At 32.2% G+C, this 20,780-nt stretch overlaps 1 protein-coding gene across 7 annotated transcripts in view; it reads right to left on the bottom strand.

Annotated features, from left to right (window-relative positions):
- Window positions 1-20,780, bottom strand: part of LOC143223014 (retinol dehydrogenase 11-like) — a 45,372-nt gene that overhangs the window by 9,292 nt on the left and 15,300 nt on the right. For 6 of the 7 annotated variants that reach the window (XM_076450361.1, XM_076450358.1, XM_076450359.1 and 3 more), the window contains 2 exons: window positions 19,390-19,530; window positions 6,482-6,673 (listed from right to left, as the gene is read on the bottom strand). In XM_076450361.1, the coding sequence (XP_076306476.1) occupies window positions 6,482-6,673; window positions 19,390-19,530 (333 nt within the window). The remainder of the gene's footprint in view (window positions 1-6,481; window positions 6,674-19,389; window positions 19,531-20,780) is intronic. The other variant, XM_076450365.1, reaches the window with a different exon arrangement.

The raw sequence follows: 20,780 nt of genomic DNA, 5'->3' as shown, positions 1-20,780 counted from the left end.
TAAGCATTAATAAAATATACAAATAATTGTAAAAGAATGATTACCAAATAATGAACTGAATGATATCTATCAAATGTAATAATGTCTATATTTTTTGGCTGACACTGTTGGCATTCTTGGACTTTTGTCAAGATCTCTACACAGAGCTGATTTAACTTATTATCAGGCTAAAGAAATTATTGATGGGTTAATTCAGTTGCTGGTACACATCCCTGATCCTTACACACAGACTGCACTGAAGGAACTCCCACAAGTTTCTGATGCCAGTGGTTACACTTCTTACAGAGGCCATGACATCAAAGATATTGATAAACATTGTGAAAATTACAGATCAGCTGCTGAGTCATTTGTTGAAGAGGTGATCACAAGACTACAAGTAGCATTCCCAGACACTAATATCATGTCATTTTTTCAATATTTAGCCCATGTCACAGCAGAGCAGTATCTGATGAGGATGATCTGAAGAAACTCATCCAGCACTTCTCTTCTTTTGTCAATGAGAATGAGGCACTGACTGAATGGCTGCTACTAAGGAACACAATGGAACAGGATGCTAACAAAAACAGAAACATGAAGAGCTTCTACAAGGAATACATCCACCAGACCCGTCAGACTTTTCCAAATCTGTCTCAGCTTGCAGCAATTGGATCAATAATTCCAATTACATCTGTTGACTGTGAGCAGGGAATTAGCAGATACAACAGCATCAAAACCGATGCCAGGAGCAGTCTGTCTGTGGCCAAGACAGAAATGTTACTGAACTTATCCATGGAGTCCAAACCTTTAGATCATTTTAACTTCAACTCTAGATTCAGATACTGGGTCACTCACAAAGACAGACGTGGGTACCATTCCCTGTTGAAGAAATGTGCTTTGGAACCTCAGGTGTCAACTTTTACAACATCTTCTGTTGAGAATGATTTGGCTGAAGAGCTGCCATTGGATTTATCTACTTACTAGTCATGCTACTGTATTCTAGTTTTAAGTCATTTTTTTTGTTTGTGTTATTTTGAGAAATGTTTCTCTTTATTTTCCTCTTTATCATGTTTATTTTGTTATTTTGTTTGTTTTGGTTGGGAAGATTGCTGAGAAGATTTGGTTGAGAATAAAAAAATAGTACAAAACTTAATGTCTTGTAGATTTGCACATAATTACAACTATTTTTTACTGGATGGAATTGATGCATATTAAAAGTCACGCACCACACAGTTTTTGGTGACCTAAAATTGTGGCTAAACAACTGTCACTGTGGCTAAAAGAAAATTACCTTGTTTAGCCACAGTGGCTAAGAGAGTTATTTTTCTAGTGGAAGCCCAGGGTATGAAGAGGGAAGGTGAACAAAGCAATTGAGGATGGGCAAATAAAAAGCAGTCCTCCAGTCCCCAGCTTTCTTTGGAAGCACAAAGAGATGGGAGTAACAACCTGTTGAATGAGGGGTAGCAGACTCAATAGGCTGTTTAGTGAATAGGACATGAAGTATCTCTTATAAATGTGACAAACAATGGGATCCTGAGATGAAGGGTAGGAAATATGGACAAGGGAGGTGTGGCAAGAAATGGGATCTCAAATCCCTCTGTGAAAACCTGAATAACTCAAAAAATCATTGATTAAAGGGCATCATTGGTGAAAAAAGGCACAAGTAAAGTCCCTACCAGATATTCACATTGGAACTGTTAGCAAAATATGGTAAATCATCCAGAAAAACAACAAGATATGGCACCTCAAGAAGTGATGGCTAAGAGATAGGAAGAAGAATAATGGAAAACCAGAATTGGTACTGCACTTGGCTTTGATTAAAATAAATGGGCTAACAGATGGGAAATTGTAGGCTGTTGTTGGACTGATGCTACCTGAGGATTCAAAGGCTAAGGGACTGCATCAAAGACAAAACACCATGAAAAGGGAGCCATACATAAATCCTGGAAATAAGGTACAGGTGAAGGGGCCTTTGGTAATACAACATCCCAACCCAGAAAGTCTTGCTAACAGAGAAATCACATGTGAAGCAAGAGCCACAGATGACAAATAAGCCAACTTGGTGATAAGGAAGGAAATGATGCCCCCAGAAAACACCTTAGAATTTCTGTAAAGAGCCTTAGATGAATTTTGCAAAGATAAAACAAAATTGTCATGAGAGTAATATGTAGGCAAAACAATTAGAATGAGTTAAATTAACAGGGTGTTTGGAGCTAGCCCCAACACAAGGGTTAAACAGAACCCAACAGCTACTGGCTAAGAACAGTCTGCATGACGATAAGTGAGGACAGACTGAACTGAGGGGAAAATTGTTCATCATGGACCTAAATGTCAAGAGAAGGGAAAAAATTAAATATGCTGGGTAAGAATTTTCATGCAGTAAGAAAGGATATGGGTCATAAGAAATAAAAGCAATGGATAAAACATCACATACATGTAAAAACAAAAATCCAGAAAACTGTGGAAGGCTGAACTGAATCTTCAGACAATGTATAGGAAGAGATTGCAAGTTCAAGAGGTGGAAACAGGTGATTAAATACTTTGTCAGCCTGCACAGGTATAACATGTTCAGGAGGAAGTGGAGCAATATCTAACATAGATTGACCCATGTAAAAGTTATTCTCCAGGAGAATAAATGTAGACAAATCTCTCATCTGGTTGCTCATATATAAAACCTGTTATAGACAGCTATTTAAACTGAAACACCTAAAGTAGTAATAGTGACTTTGAAATACATGCTTCAACAGGTAACAAAAGCAAATGTGTTAAATAAAGGCAAAGAGAATTAATGTAACAGTGTAAAAAAATACTCATCACACAAACTGAAAGAAATACATCTGAGTACAAGCTCTGTCAAATGAGAGGTCATAGTTCAGTAGAAGCACATAGAATAAGGCACATTATCATGTTGAAACACTTTGCTATTATTGGTGGAGAGGTAACACATAACGATTTATACAAGACACATTGGAATTACTTTATTTCAATGGGGGGGAGAGAGAGAAGAAGGCTTGTGGCAAGTAAAAGAAAAAGTTGCATATAGAGGGCAGCAATGACTGATAATACCCAACTTTGTGAGTGGAGTGAGATACCATATCAGAATTAAGTGCAGGGAACATGTGAGACAAGATGCCAAATACCACTAGAGAGGGATACAACCATTGTCGAATGATTCACCATCCTGCTATACAACAGAATGAGTAATAAAATGAACAAAAATGAAGCTCGACAATAATTGTTCACAAGGAAGAAGCAAGTTATGGATGCACTTCTACTGACCAGAGTGGCCCTACTGCAACACATTAAGAGGGCTGTGAACCACAGAGGACCGTCACTGCTGGAGAAAAACTATCAAAGTTAACCTTTATAAGTTACCTCCCTTTTAACTGGGGATAAACTAATCTATTGAACTGGAAACCAAAGTGAACCACTATGCCCAAATCAAACACTGCATTAAGAGAACTCATTTGCTGCAATTGTGAAAAAGGTTGCAGAGGTCACTGTGTAAATCTTGTGGCAGGCAAGATTGTGACCTGTAAGTTGCATGGCATCAAAGTTAATGAATATTATATTTTATATTTATTTACAATTTCATATTTTACTTACTCAGTATTTTTACAAAGTTTTGGATAAATTTTGTTGTTGTTTTTTTATTGTAAATAAAGGATCATGTTTTTAAACAACATATTTCTGTATGGAAACATTTAAGTGCATTTAGCTGTAAAATAATGTCAGTATTTCAATGTCATTAACATTTTTACCAGACATTTTTCTTAAAATGGCTACCAAAGGTAACAGGCATTTTTTGTGATGGCTCCATATTTTTAAAACATTCACTGGACTATGGTCTAAAATTATTCCAAATTTCATCCTTGTACATATGAACCCACAGTTTTTACATAATACAGTCATTCAGGTTTTAACATTTACACACATAAATCTTAATCTGCCAGCCCTACATTAATTACAATTTTATAATTTATATTAAAGCTTAACTGGCTTTATTTTCACACTTTGTAATTTTTATTGAATTTGAATTAACAACTTTTAAACCACTATATTCAATGAAACATGTCTGAAACACTTTATGGGTTGAAACCTCAAATTATTTAAGGCAGTTGAGTGATGAACTGATGTAGTTATTGATTTATGTATAAACTTTTATTTAAGAATCAACTAAACACAGTGGAGCATATATGTAAATGCTTCCAAAGGTGTGCACTTAACTTTGTTAGAGGTGGAGAAGCAGCAAGTGTAAAGAAGAATCAGCCAGCAAATGATGTAAGAATATTTTTTTTCCAAATACATATTCAAACTAGGAGGACAAGTGCTACTTCTGCCTTGTTGGTTGGTCACCTGTGTTTGAAGGTACATATTTTAAAAATAGCCTATTAGACTCAAGTTTCATAGCAAAATATTGAGCTGTTTTTTCTTATTATTACTGTGGTAGAAGAAAGTATCATACTTCCCCTTTAGTTAACATGCTGAATTTTAATATATTTTGTGTTGTTCTTAATTTAGAGCATTGGTCAACCAAGACAGCCACTACATTTCTCTCAAGTTCAGTTGTTCATGGATCAGCATTCACCATTAGAAATAATTACTGTAGCATGATATACTTTACAGATAAAAACAGTGATCATTTCTCAAATTAAACATGCTGATGCCTCAGAGACTTAACACAACTTGAGTATTGTTCTGTCACATTGAGTACCACATTCACCCAAAGAGCTTTTGTCTATTTTACAATATTGTCAACACATTTTATTCTGAGATTTGCTAGTTCTTAAAACGATTTTCAGCAGGTAAACTTTTGTCCTTTCTGTGTGCAGATTTTGTGTTCAAAGACTAACTTTAAACTTTAGCATTTGCTTTAACCTGTTTCTGTCTTGCTAATTTATATTCACTTTTTAGATCTCAGCTGAACTACAAACCTGAACAGTCAAGTTTTTGTTTTAATCAGTTGTACAGCAGCTCTGTTTCATTGAAGATCAATGCTTTTCTGTTTTAAATCAGTTGATTACTTTGTGTTAGACAGTTGGCTGGAGACATAATGTGTAGCTGCTTCAAGACACACATCCTACAGTGCTTAATTTAATGCAAATTTGTTTCTGTTTAGTTTAACTTTAAGTGTTAGTATTTTCTTTAACCTTCTTATTTCTTACATTCCTTTACACTTTAGTTGACACCTTAACTGTGAATCTGAAGTGTTAAGAGAGATTTAATAAATGTCTTTCCCTTGATTTCTTCAGAGTATACTAGAAATACTTGCTCATTTTTAACCCTCCTACTGCACTTGGGATGTATATTTCCTTGAACTCACACTGTGCCTGGGACAGATGTTTCCCACTGTTATTAAAAATTGCTGTGCATAATGTATGGGGCTAAAATTAGTTAGAAAATATTTATTGGCATCACATCCAATGTTAATATATGGTTTCTTTCAATGTTTTCTATTCAGCCCCAGTAACTAACTAGATACCAAAGCATAATGTATGAAAACTGAGTGTCAACCATGCTCCCTAGCTATAGCAGTGAATAGTAGTCCTAATTATTGTATAAATATACTTAATGCACTCGATCATACAGCTTAGAAGACAATGAAAGTGAGTCAAGTGGTGTTCAAATGCATGATGATCAAGAGGCAATGAGACAAAAGAATGCTAGCTCTCCATCTAGTGATGATAAATCTGAACCTAGCAACAAAAACCATAAACATTGGGGAACATTTGTCCCAGTCACAATGCATGTCCGTCTAAATAAAGATGGTAATTTGTGTATATTTTTTTGTATATCATTTCTTTCTTTGCATCAAACATGGTGAAGAAACTGGAGAAAAACAAATTAATATTTGGAAATAAATTATATGCTCAATCTCCAGTTTTTGTGGGTCTTACTCTAAGGAAAATCAGTGTAACTGAGAATACACAGTTTTTCTGCACTACATAATGCCAGTGGTTACTTCTCACCATGGTTAAAATCACATAAAGGATTGATAAAAATTAAGGTGGTTTCATCTGAAAAAGTGAAATTTGAATCAATTCTTAATGATTTTATCTTTAAAAATGAAAATAAAAGTAATACATTAATACATACACACACTATTGTTTCTATCTTAATTTATACATGTACACACATACAGTATTAATAAATATATATTATTAAAATTTTTAGTGTATTTTACTATATAAGGAATAACTGACAAATAACTACATATATTTTACATAAAAATCAACTTTCAAAAAGAAATTGCTTGACACTAGACTTACGATGTTTACTTCATTAGTAATTATGATTTTATATATCTCATTTGTTAGCTACTGTATTGGTTCCATATCTAAATAAAAGATTCATCACAATGATTTTTTTACCAAATGGACGATTGTAACAACTAACATTCTTCCTAAAAAACAGCAACTAGAAAACACAGAAATAGTGCTTATTAAATAATATCTAGTTGAATGCCTCAGGTACAGTAATTATGTTTATAAAATTCTTCATTTACCTGCATTGTTTATGAGGATGTGTATACGTGGCTCAGATCTTAGTAACTTTGTTGCGAAGGTATGAACTGACTGTAAGGAGGAAAGATCAAGAGAAAAAGTGACAATGTTTCCATTTGGAACAACACGCTTGATCTCTTGTACTGCCATCTCACCTTTTGTAGTATCCCTACATGCAATAACAACATGTGCTCCTGAAAACAAAACAAAGGTTTAAAATCAAATGAATTTAATGACCTAAAAATGAAACAAACTGCAATTTTAGTGTCAAAATACAAGGCAAATTAAGGTGTTTTAAACTCAGTACAATCATTTCCTTCAAGGAGAAACCAAAAATAAAGCAGGAGATTTATTTTGCTCCAATAAACAGACACTTGTTTGCTATAACATGTCCCTCTGTATAGCAATAAGTAAGTCAAGATACAGACAATGGTAAAACAGTAACATTTTATTCTGAACATTTCATGATACATGTAATCCATCTTCAACAATTTACTGAACATAATTAAGTAACAACACTTGTAAAAATCAGGCAAAAGGTAAAATTATATCAATTAGGTTCAATCTCAGTTACTATAATATGGTCAATAAAATGTATTTAATTAAATTTAATTAATTAATTAAAGCTAATGTAATCAAATGAAAAAGTTGGAAATAAGTAAAAAATAAACCATGTGTGTGTTTGTGTTGCCAAAATAACCCATGTGTGTGTGTGTGTTTGTGTTTCCAAAATAAGCCATGTGTGTGTGTGTGTTTGTGTTTCCAAAATAAGCCATGTGTGTGTTTGTGTTGCCAAAATAAACCATGTGTGTGTTTGTGTTGCCAAAATAAGCCGTGTGTTTGTGTTGCCAAAATAAGCCATGTGTGTGTTTGTGTTGCCAGTGTTCATTAAGCAACAAGGATGTTTGACTAAAAGCTTCTAAATAAAAAATTTAGATCTGGTTTTGATAATCTCTTGTGTGTTCAAAAACATGAATAATAAAATGACCTTTAATTTTACCAATACAGGTGAGTGTACATTCACCTAATGGCATGTGACTCATGAGCAGGAGGTTTTCATTAGTCTGTTTTTGTTAAGGATAGCACGTGTGTGTGTATTGAAATTTTTTTTATACAGAATTTAGAGGAAAGAACAAGAAAGACAACTTTACATTTCATAAAAATTTAATTTGTTAATGTCCATGTTTTTTGCTAATAAAAGTGTCATCAACTGCACGTCTAGGAAGACATTATGGAGTCAGGTACTTCAGGAACCTCCTTCAGGAGATAATAAACATCACTCAGCATCTTGTATTAAGATAATAAGAAAACACCAGAACAATATCAAATGTTTCTCACCTGGCGATTTACAAGCTATAGAGTAAAGTAACTGAATATTTATTATACAATGTCCTGCAAGCATCTTTGCAAAATAAAACTGTAGGCAAGGAACAGTCTTCTTTTCACACATATTTTTCAATCAACTGACAGTGCTTAAAGTCACACTGATTAAAAGGTTGACATTATGTTGTTAGAGAAAAGGGACTTTTATTTTAATAGCATGTCTTCAGTTAAGTTGAGACCATATAATACAATACTTCTATTATAAAACAACCTGCTTATTCACCTTTGACTTCTAGAGTATAGTTCTTGAGAGGCTCTTCAGTAAGGTACAGTTTAAAACTTGTGAATATATTCACAATCTATTAATGCACATCATGAGACCACCATATTTTGTAATTTCTTTCACTGAGTTGTTGACAGAAAGATAAGGGATAATCTAGCATTAACCAACTTAATTTTACCTGATACAAGCACATGTCATAACCAAACCAAGTCACTTGGCTTCTCTCACCTTCCATTACTTTTTATCATAAAAATAATAAAATAATATATTAAAAACAAATCAACATATATACAAATTACTATCCATTTGTTACCACAGTTGTATCTAGAGCTTTAACTAACTGTCTCTTTTCATCAAAGTTCACACATACTGGTTCAGTTACTTTCAAACACAATTAACAAGATGAATTATTCTTCTCTATTTTATTTTTACAGTAAAGTCTCTAACAAATTCATTTTAAAAATTGTCACTGTACACACTCTATCATTAAACTCATGACATTTTGGAACTAAATAATGATTTTTAGATTTATTTTCATACCTAACAGAAATGTAAAACATTCCATGAAATACTAAATGTACAGGTTCAATAGTATTCAAATAACCTAATAAGAAACTCAGAAAGTTCCAGCAACATAATACAATAATCTCACTACTGTAAACAATTATTATTTCATATCAAATGAACTACACAACATATGATTCATAACCAGTTACATACATAAACTTATTATAAAATATCACTTTTAAAAATAACTAAATATGACAACTGCACTATGTAAGTCACCTAAAGCATAATCTCATTAAATCTAAACAGTTATACATGTCTAACACTACAGTAATCAATAATAGCAAATAAATATGTGCAACCTCTCAATTTTGTGCAGAAGACAGCTAAATCTACAGTGTCTCTCTCAAGGGAAGAGTTATCCTTTCCAGTTACCTCTAATGTGTCTTCTTCCTCTGAGAAATACATATATTATAATGCCCCATGTGGTAAAAACAAAACACTTTTGCATATTTGCAATGATGAATAATACTTTGTAGAGCCATCCAGTCCTTGTATTATGCCATGTCTAAAGTATCTTGTGCATTAGATATCTTGGATTCATTAGCTGTATCACGGGTTGGCTATCACCATGACTCAGTGGTTTAATAATAATGATAAAACACAGCATTCAAGCTAAATCTTGGTTATTCAACTACTTTTCTCAAAGTTCCTAACTATTCATTTGTGGTGTGTATTCAAAAGCAGATTTGACATTGCTTGCATGGCTTCTTATCACTGCTGCTACAGTGTCCATTATTGTTTTAAGTTGCTGAGAAACTGAATTTCCATGAATAGGCTATTTCACCAGTTAACAGAATAATCTGTTGACATAATTTACATGGTACTGAACAACATGATTCTGTAAAACAAAGTAATACTCTTGCATCATCATTGTCTATTGTGCAATAATAACTTCTAGATTTTTAATGTTCAACCATTTTAGTGATTCATGATCCAAAAATATAGTAGGAGTAATGCATATGATGGATATTAAAATTGTCCAAAGTTCCTTTGTTGTATGGTATTGGTATTCAAGGGGTCATTAACATACAGCTAGCATATCAAATCAATCCTATACTCATAACTAGGGGCATAGATCCTGGAGGGGATGGGTAGGATACATCCCCCCTTCATTTTAGGTGGGGGTATAGTGCATACAATCATCCCCCCCAGTTTGGTCTGTTAAATTGTTTTATTGCATCACAGGCCTACAAATTGTGTTTGTTCTTGTGATTCTCATGTTCTTACCAATCGAATTACATAATTAGGCCTAGATGTAGGCTTTTTCAGTTGCCAAAATGTACATCTTTAATATAGGTGTGTTTCTAAGCTTTTCAATCTAAGCAATAGTTTGTAAGTATCAGTCAGTAGGCCTAAGTATACATGCAAATATTTTGGCAACAAAATTACTCTATGACTGCATGTTTACAGCTTTCAGATTACCAATTTGCAAATTGAACAGTCCACATAAGTGGTTGCAAAAATCATACTCCCATTGGGTGTAAAAAATCTACACCCCTGCTCATGACAAAACTATTAGAACTCCACTGTCATTGGTATCAATATCCAGGATGATGAATGGATATTCTTGATGATGACAAACCATCATTGGTACTTTGTTCAAAGTACAACTTAAGAAGTGAAATGTGTTTTCACATCCCTATTTACATAGAAAGTGTATATCATCAATACAGACACTGCTAGCTATAATGAAAAAATTTACCATAAGCTGTTAATAAAACAGTACAAAACTTAGAACACTATGGACTTCTTGCATATTCTTAGGCTGGAGACAGTCCTTCATCACAGTCATTATAACAAGATAAGTGCACACTCCATCCCTCTCAACTACACTTCCTTGCACATTAATATACACTTTCTTGGTTTCCATTTTAAGCCTATATAAACTGTTTTACCAGATGTACAAGTACTGTCTGACCCAACTGGCCATTTGGTCACCACAACACATCTGTAAATTTCTTAGGAAATTTACCTAATTTGCATAACTCTCTCAAGTTTAGATTATAAGCACAGTCCTCAACTAGATACTTCAAGTACTTAGGGAACTGTGAGGTATTCAGGTTCACTAATATCTGAAACTTACAAGTATCAATAGAATGCAAATTCTGGAAATTTTATGTAGAAAATAATTGTAAACAAGGAAAGCAAAGGAAAACTAATAATACAAGTGATAAATAAAACAGATCTTTACTCTCTCAAATAATGTTTATATATTTTATCAAATAGTTGGCTTCTGATTCACAGCAAGACTGCCAATGGCTATTGGGGGGTGAAAAAATGTTTCTGAATAATATACACAGGACAAAGACACAAACAAGAAAAATGCAGAATTCAGCATTCAATGAAAATCAGAAAATATGCACTAATAAAGCTGGAAACCCTTACTACTCTGGTGAATATAAAGCTCTTAAAAAGTGAGAACCCTAACTTGAAACTTTAAAAAAACCAGTGTGTATATATATAATGATAATTTATTTTCTATCAAGTTTAATAACATATTGAAGATTCTTATATTTTAATTCCTAGTTAAAAATTTGTATTTTGCATTTATAGCAAAGTTACTACTGCCATCCTAATTTGTAACTACTAACTATAGAAAACTAGGAATGACACAACAGTAAGTTATTAGTCTTCCAAATTACTTAAATATAATGTTATTCATAATATGTAAAACTGTTTCAGTTATCTTTAAATTAAATCATAGTGAGGGCTGACTATATCTTAAGATTACAGTATAAAGTTACATGCACTTTCTCTCACCTGTAGTTGAACACCATTTGTCCAGCTTCCCGATACAGAAGTCTTGGACAGAACCATCATGAATGCCAGCAATCTCATATTATATCCTCACATAACTTATCTGGTAGCACACAAGGTGATGCATATTGCCCCTCCAACTCAAACTTTTTCTCATGTGTTGTGTAACAGATATTGAAATGCAACTTCCTGTCTCCATACAACAGGAAAACTAAACTGCGAAAAATGTAGAAAAATACCCACATGTGTAGAAAGTAAATCTGTTCTATATCATAACTCAAGCTTGTACACACCCTTGATCATTGGTATATGAAAACAACCTCTCCAACAAAGCATTGTAACCTTCCAGCTAAAGAAAATGGAGAAAAAAAAAAAGACCACAATTCTTTAGCCTGTATATTTTATCCTATATGGGAATAATCTCACATAACATGAGGAGTGATTTCTACAAAAAAAGGAATATTTTTATGGTGGTCTTAAAAATGTTAAATGATAAATAACTAATGTTACCCATTTTAAATGTTCTGTCAATCTGGAACTGATAAAAGTGGTTTCTATGGAAACTGACCTGCTAACACACTAGACAAATAATATGGTTTCATACCTGTTGTATAACTGATGTTATACTGAAGATTTCTTATTTTTATTGCTATAAGAAAACTAAAGTCACATATGTGGAAAGTTTGCAATTCCCATATCACAGAGAGTGAGGCTGTGCAAGATTTTGTAAAGCTGCATTTTCCACAACACAGCACAAGTGCTACCTTCCATACCCACCACTATATTGGTACAGATGTGTCAACAATCCAATTGCTAGATTCACACCTACAGAACACACACTTTGTTTCTTCAACCACATTAACTACACATATTCCAACATTAAATTTACCTATGAACACAAAACAACTAATCAAATAGCATTTCTCAACTTAAAGATCACAAGAACCAATACACAATTCAAAAGAGAAGTCCACAGAAAAGTCACCCACACTAAACTATACATTCCCTGAGACCCAACACATTGAGAAACCAAATAAACACAGCCACAAAACTATGCTCACCAAATAAAATTAACAATGAAATCAATCAAATAAAACAACACTTCATCAATATCAATAAATTTCTTCCAAAAACTGTTGAAAAAATTATACACACATACACACACACACCTAGATCAAAAACAAACAAACAATAATCCCAAGAAACAACAAAACTTGAAATTGCTGCATACCATATGTTCCTAATATCAGCAAAAAATAACCAACATTTAGAAAAAAAAACTTAACAAAATACAACATTCTAGTAAACACCAAATTTTATTCAAAAACAGGTACAAAACTAAAGTCCACACTATGCAAAAACTACACTGACAAACACAACACTAACATTATTTATAAAATACAATGCAACAACTGTCACAACTTCTATATTGGAGAAACAAGCAGAAAAATGGAAACCAGATTCAAGGAACACAAAATCACACTTTCACATATTTTGGAACACTGCAAATCAAATAAACACAACATAACCACAGAAAACACCCAGATATTAAGTATGAAAACAAACAAACAAATAAAAAAAAATCAAAGAAGCTCTACTTATACAACAACTGAAACTAAAATCAAACGAATATAAAGGAACACCTTTATATTTATACTAATTATTAACCTAACATATACTGCAATGCCCCCTACAACCTCAAACCCATTTACACTCTCTTCCCTAAGACATGTGCCTGTCAATAGACAGTTGCAAACTCTTTTTGCTTTGTTAGCCTGAAAATGACCTAAGAAGGTCAAAACATTGTTCTCTACTTTATTTCAGTAAAATATTTAAGACCCATCTTGAAATATATTGTTACTTCAAGTGGGTTTTTCATCATCACGAATACCTTCCACTTTTGTTCCAAAATTCTGGTTTCATTGCATGATACACACACAGATATACATGTATAAAATAAACAAGCATACAATTCATTAAAAATTAATGTTGCAAAAACCTAAATATTGAGCTAATAAAGCACACGGTATAGGCATGATTGTGCTGCACGCAAAATATAGGTTTATGTGCTATTTGTATTATGAAATCAAACTCAGTTGTATCTAATTATGTGTATGATGGTAGTGGATTTGTTTTGTACCCACTTTATGCTGTTCCTTATATAAATTTTTGCGCATGACAACCACATGTTTGCATTTGCTGCACAATGAATTATAACAAATGCTATCGGAAACACTGTTTATAGTTGTTTTTGAAATTCAGAGCTACTTTACAAGGTGTTACTGTATTTTTATACATGTAAGTAGTTTGTATATCTGCATTTTGAGTACAAGAGCTACTAGAAAGACATGTGACTCTGCATAAATGTGAAGTCCAGATAATTCACCTCACCACCCTTTATCTTATGTCCCTACTTAACAAACCTATATTATATCAAATGCCAGTTACTGCACTACAATCCTCAGCTACATTCCATCTTCATTTTTGGATGTAAAAGAAACTAACATTCCAAGGGGAATGAATAGCCATGATACAACTAGTGTTATGTTATTCACTCTTGGTTGCCCAGTAGTTCTCACTCCTATTAGAATCCATCTAGTCAACAACACAAAACATCTGTACCATCTAGTGGCACAAGAGTGACTCCAGCCAACTCAGAAAGATGGACTTTGTATACTGTTGGCCAAATATGGGACTGTTGCCACTTTTCCAAATTTTCTTTTAGGTCAAGCTCAATAAGCAGTCAAAAAGTGGTAAAATTGTTGTTGTTCTCCACTTTTTTGAAGAGGCAAACCATATGAACAAAGAGAATTGACATGAAACTAAATTTCACTGTTAAATATTAAACTGAACTGGAATCTGACAACTATAGTGATTATATATGTTTATATGAATATTTTTATTTGATAATGTTAATGGTGAATTGTTCTCCAAACTAAACATGATGAAATGAGAGAATGGTGTAATAGTCTAAAATGTTACATCTGCATTGATAGCTTACTCCAACAGTTCGAGTTTGAATCCTATCTTTAGTGTAATTTTATTAATAAATTAATTTTAAAATTGTATAATGTGCAAAATGTGTAATACCTTTTATAGAATGATAAAACATATTCCTGTTTATATTTTTGGTTTCTTGCTTTCTTCCAGTATTAAAGCCAGGAAACTAAAATGGTCTGAAGATTTACTTCAGTAAACTCTTTTAATAAATAAATGATGTAATACCACTTTATAAGGAAAGCACTTAAAACTTTGAAATACATTAAAAATTATTTCTTTGTCTAATAAGGCTCATATACAGACAAAACTTATCAATTTTCATGTTAAAAATATCTAGTTACACGATCTACTGTTTCTTAAAGCTTAAACTTTACACTTCCATAATACCTATAATGCAACAGAAGTGATATCTGATGAAAACAGTGGTCAGTCCCATAAATATGTTATATAAAACAAATTTCAAGTTATATACAAAGGCAAACCATATAAAGTTGAAACTGAAAAGTACGTATGAAACAGGAAAAAGTTAGAGAAATGTTGACCCTTTTTTAATATTCATATTGCTGGACGTTCCAGTAGCAATAAAAAAGAGTCGAGTTTCCCCAGTTCTAAAACTTACTGAGCTGAATGGAACATCATTCTAATCATAATTTCCCACACAACATATGTACTTAATAACACAGATGTTTTACACTATCATAATACTGATATTATCCCACACAACATATGTACTTAATAACACAGATGTTTTACACTACCATGATACTGATATTATTATTACACCTAAAGTAATAAAAGCAGGGGTTCAATTCCCCTCGGTGGACTCAGCAGATAGCCTCACCTGAAATAAACTACAAGTAAATTACCTTACAGTTGTTTAAAAAATTAATCAATGAGTAAAAACATTACCTTTTATTAAACATGTAAGTACAAATACAGTGATCATATTAAAAAGTGCAACATATCAAATAAATACAACATGCATCTCGTAAATACAAACCAATGTACATAAAATAAATGATAAAATAAAGATCACACTAACTTCTGTCTTGGCATTAATACATGAAAACATCATACCCCTGATTGATAAAAACATCTACACATTTACAAGTCTGATGTAAAACTTTAAAAATTATTCTCTTTAACCTTGATTATTTATTGTACTAAGAAAAGTCAAGCAATCAGGGAAATATACTAATTGATTATTCTTACATGAAACTTGGATAGTTAAAGTAATCAAAAATAGTTGTAATCAGAAACATTGATTTTGGTTAGTTGATTATTCTCCTAACTCATGACAATAACTGATTTAGCTGAACAGCCTTCATTTAACTGAAAATAGTATTCTGGAAATACTAATTTTAATTAACTGTTTGTTTTGTGACATCAATCAATATAATCATAATTTATATCAATCACTTATTTTATGTGACACTAATCAATATAATCAATGCTATTAGATAATCAGTTGTTGTGATTAACATAATTAATTGCCCAGCTCTAGAAATAAGCATGCTGATTATTCTATATATAATTATTTTAGCTCGTATAGATATTATACCTAGTCTAATATTTGTGTTTGACAAAGCAACATATCCATTCTAACTACAAATCACTAAATACATACAGATTAAATTCTAACATAATGCATTAACAAGTTATCACAGAAACACCATTTCTCCAAAAGAAGTAAATGTAAAAAATTACAAAACCTTTATTTATAATGACAATGTACAGGACAACACTAATCCTGTTCCCTAAATACTCTAAAAGTAAAAATGTTCTTAAATAGAAAATATATTTCCAATATCATTCACCTCTTCTCACACTATAGCTATTACTCAACTACAAGGTTTTTTTTTCTTTTGCCCATCTAAGCATTAGTCTTGAATACTCCATTTAATTGTCCTTGGTGATATTTGTTTCATGACACTCTTCACCTCAGTCAATGTATTCTCTATTCTGGTAATGTGTACAAGCACCTCAATCATTAATGTTAACACTTTTTTAAGACTGACTTAATCCACAGTTTCTAACACCAGCTTTCAGTGTGGAGGAAGGGCTGGAGTGTATGACAGGAAACAAGTATTTTTGGAAGTATATTTTTGATTCAAGCAAATCTTAACTTCCAAAACATACTTACTACCTCTCATACTACAGCTAGAATCCCACATTGAGAAGGTGAAGGGGTTAGTGAGGAACTTTACATGATTCATCATCACTACTGGCCATGCTCAACCAGGTCCCAGTGCTCAAGGTTGGAATTATCCCACATTAGTAGCTAGGGAAATCAGACTGCAAGATAAATATATATACACTTATGAGTAGATACCAACCTGTAACCATAGAGTGATGCATTCCAAACCACTGCAATCACTATGAGAAGGAAGGCAACAATGTAGTGTATAAATCTTCTCCTCAACCTGAACAAGTCTGAAAGGCAACACCTTAAGCTCAGAATGACAGAATTTTATGCACAATACTCGGACTAAGAAAACAGAACTCATCTGATCTGGAATTATGAACACTCATCATCACTCCTCATCCATGTAGGCAAAGTAAATTCCATTATCCCCCAGAATTATGGAGAGGGTATGGAACAAACTGTGCTCAACCAAAGACCCAGGATGAGACCACTCTACATTTGGAATTATGGGTACACAATGGACCCTCCTTTTTGATCAATATTTGTTTGGTCCAACCCAACTAGATTACCAAGCATCTGAACCAGTATAAAAAGTAGGCTTCCACATAGGTTGGTGTTTCTCCTACTGACATCTGGGAAAAAACCCTCTCGGGACCCAGGTTAGAGAGCCTCCAACCTTGTCCTCTTTTCCAAGAGCAGAGGAAATTCACTTTAACATTCTGAAAGAAGAGCCTCAGTCTACCATTCCAGTGACTGGAAATCAGGTGTGGTAAGGAATGTCTAGCTCCAGTAGTAGAATCTGAGAGTAATGCACATTGGGGAGTCCTGAAGAACAGCACTCTGGAAACAGTGCAATGGGTAAACCAAGTTTCCAAAATTTTTAAAAGCAAACTTACTCCTATTTATTAAACCCAATAACCAACAGGGATGGGTAGGGGCAAAGCCTGCTTTACTCATGATAGTCCATGAGTTTCAGCCCAGCATAGTACAGTAATAGCACCTGGCCAGCTTGTACATGGTCTTATGGAACACCAAACTACAGAACCTATTGCAGTATAGATAAAGTATATTGAATTAGTGGTTGCTAGTACAGAATTGGTTTGACAAAAAGTACACCTGCCTGGGCAATACTCACCATGAAGTGGGATCCTGTGAAAATGAAGTAATGAACTCTGAAAAGTTAAAAAAAAAAAAGGAGAGAGAGAGAGAGAAAAGTATAACAATGAAAATACCTTTTTTATAATCTTGTTGAATTGGTTAAGACAATTACAAGAAGGTAATTAAACATCCTCAGTGAAAGATAGTGCCAGGTTATCTTAACAAATGTGGCTTAAATACTGCTAATTTCTTAATTTTAATTCTAGCCTAAAAGGTACTTTATTTCTGAGACCTGCAAAAGGTGGTTAAAGTACTATGTTCTTGGTCCATCAGTGTCAGTTAGTACATAGATAAAGTAAAAAACATGCATCAAAGAAGCTGTACAGTATAAATAAACCACTTAATATTGGCTGAGATAATAAACATGTATATTTGATATTTAAAACTATACCCTTGCAAGTTAGGTAGCCTTATGTACCCTATTTTGCAATGAAAAACACAAAGATACATACACGTGAGCATAAAGAAAATGTTGTTTGATCATAAAACACTGAACAGTGCCACCTATCTCATAATAATAATATTAAATATAAGAATAATCAACAATGACTTTATTTCATCTGAACATAATTTTTTTCTAAATCAATTCGTCAAACAATAACACACTCTCCATAATTATAAATTTAACTGACCAGACAAAACAAAGTTAAATCTAAGATAACAGCTGCAAAGTGATAGTTATTGAAGACCAAAATTGTGGAAAGTGTTAAATGTTAAGGTTACAATAAAACTATAAATTGATTAGTAACAGCTTTATTTGATATACCTAGCTCTGTATTATACGATTTATGTTTTGACATTTGACTGCATATTAAAAAAACAAATATTAATATCTTTATTAATCAACTTGGTATCACTTTTAAAATGTTGATCTTAAAATTAAACTTTATATCATCTGTTGTCTTCACAAAATAATGCACAAGTGTCAAACTTACCAGCAAGGGAAAGCTACCTCAATAAAACTAATCTTATCAGAACACCACCCTTCATAAGTAAACTACGTTTTGTCTTGGCAACTCACATTTCTGATGTTTATTTTGAATTCTGGCATTACTTTGTCTAATCAACTTAGCCTTTTTAGGCAAGTAAAAGCATTAAATGTCATGCCCTTCTACCCATCAATGAAGGTTCATTGCAAATTCATATTTATTAATCTGGATAAATTTATTATCCATATTTCTGTATTTAAATAATTCAAGAACTCATCTTTGATTATATGTTTAACTAGAAAAATTTCACACAAATATATACCTTAAGTTACCTTAACCTCAGAATTTCCAGAGGGTTTATAAACAGACTATTTTTTCATTATAATCATGGGTATTTTTAGTTTCAGGTTTTCTTTACATAGTTTCTGACAGATGATACAGCATTTTGTTTTATTAAATACAAAATCTCTTAGATTAAATGAAGACTTAGCATCTAGTAGTCAATTCTAATTCCTATATTTTTTGTATAAACTCATTCCATTCTTTCATACTCAGCAATTATTTAACAAAAGTCATCTATATTTGCAACAAACTGCCTTTAATGAATTTTTATTAAAATTACGTTAGAGTAAGAACAATTATAAAAGAGAGAAAATAGTACATTTTCTTTATAAAATAATAGCTTAGAATAAAGAAAACAAAACAGTTTGGTAAAATTTGTGAACATATTTGAAATACACCTACCTCTCTTAGCAAGTTCCAAAGCTGTCACTTTTCCAATACCTGTATTACCTCCAGTGATTACAACAGTTTTTCCATCTAAACGTGCAGTACTCTTACATATTCCTCCTCCCAACCACCGGCGAAACATAAATAGTCCAATCCCTATGCAGACAAATAACAACACAGAAGTCCAGTGCTTTACCAAGATATTTTCATGAAAATTTATGCCAAAAATAACTTCATCCATTGTTGCTTTAGGGCTGAAAGACATTTTTTTCTATATGTGATTAAGTGTAACTTTAGAGTACTCTGAAATCCTACCGTACTGGGAGTACCTGATTGGCTAAGCCAAAGACTGGTAATAAGAGCCATCTGATAAAACCATAACTAGTTTAAGATGTATATGTTGGTACAGCAGTACTTGAATAACAGTTAAACACTAAATCTTGAATTTGAGTGTACAAATATTACTAACTGTAGTTGAAAGATTTTTTTTTTCAAAATAACAAATATAGAATGTTGAAAGGAATAATTCACAGCTAAACTGTGAAATAAGCATATAAAGATTTAATGAAAAATTTTGATGTTATTAACTATCTGAAAAAAACTGTTTATAATAAAAAAGCTGCTAAAATAATTCTTATTTTAATTATCAATAAATACAATAAATATTACAAGTGATTATTTACAATGGGAATATGAAGAACAGTGAAAACAAATATTGTGGGACATTGTGTAATTTATTTACACTTAAGATGATTCATCATACAATGAACTTAAATAATCTGTTCATTTCATATTGTTTTACATAAAATTGATAACTTAAAGTATAACTCCTGGGTATAAACAAAACTTTACTATGTTGTGGAAATGTTTGTAGACTTCATAAAAGCTGACTGTTTTTCAAAATTTTGTAGTAAATGATACATTACACTATTCAATAATTGCTCAATAATTTAGAAAACCTTACTGAACAATTACCATAATTTGTCTTTATTGAAAAATTAACCTCTGAAAACTTGTTGTAATTGTTTTACTAGAAAAAAAAAATTTGCAGAAAACTTTAAAAACATTTGAATGTTTTATAAACCAAAGTTACATACAACTTCAAGAATATGTTGTGTACACTAAATTAATACAACATTTCCAATAGTGATGTTTTATAAACATAATGCAATGGCCACTCCAAATGTGGAAAGATTTAAAAACAAACCTGAAAAACCAGTTTAAACACAAAAAAGTATTTTATTAACCACCTTTACAGATCACTTCCAGCAGTAAAAATTGTTTATTAAACCAACATTAGTGATTGGTTCAAACAAATGTAGAAAATATTTTTATATACCTTTTATACTACCTAATTTTACTTTTACTGTTCTAATAAAATTTGAAAAATGTGACAAGTGATATAT

The sequence above is a fragment of the Tachypleus tridentatus genome, chromosome 8 (genome assembly GCF_004210375.1).
Source record: "Tachypleus tridentatus isolate NWPU-2018 chromosome 8, ASM421037v1, whole genome shotgun sequence".
In the NCBI taxonomy this organism is placed as follows: domain Eukaryota; kingdom Metazoa; phylum Arthropoda; class Merostomata; order Xiphosura; family Limulidae; genus Tachypleus; species Tachypleus tridentatus.
Note: the sequence above shows the minus strand (reverse complement) of the source record. Positions and strands in the feature narration are given on the sequence as shown.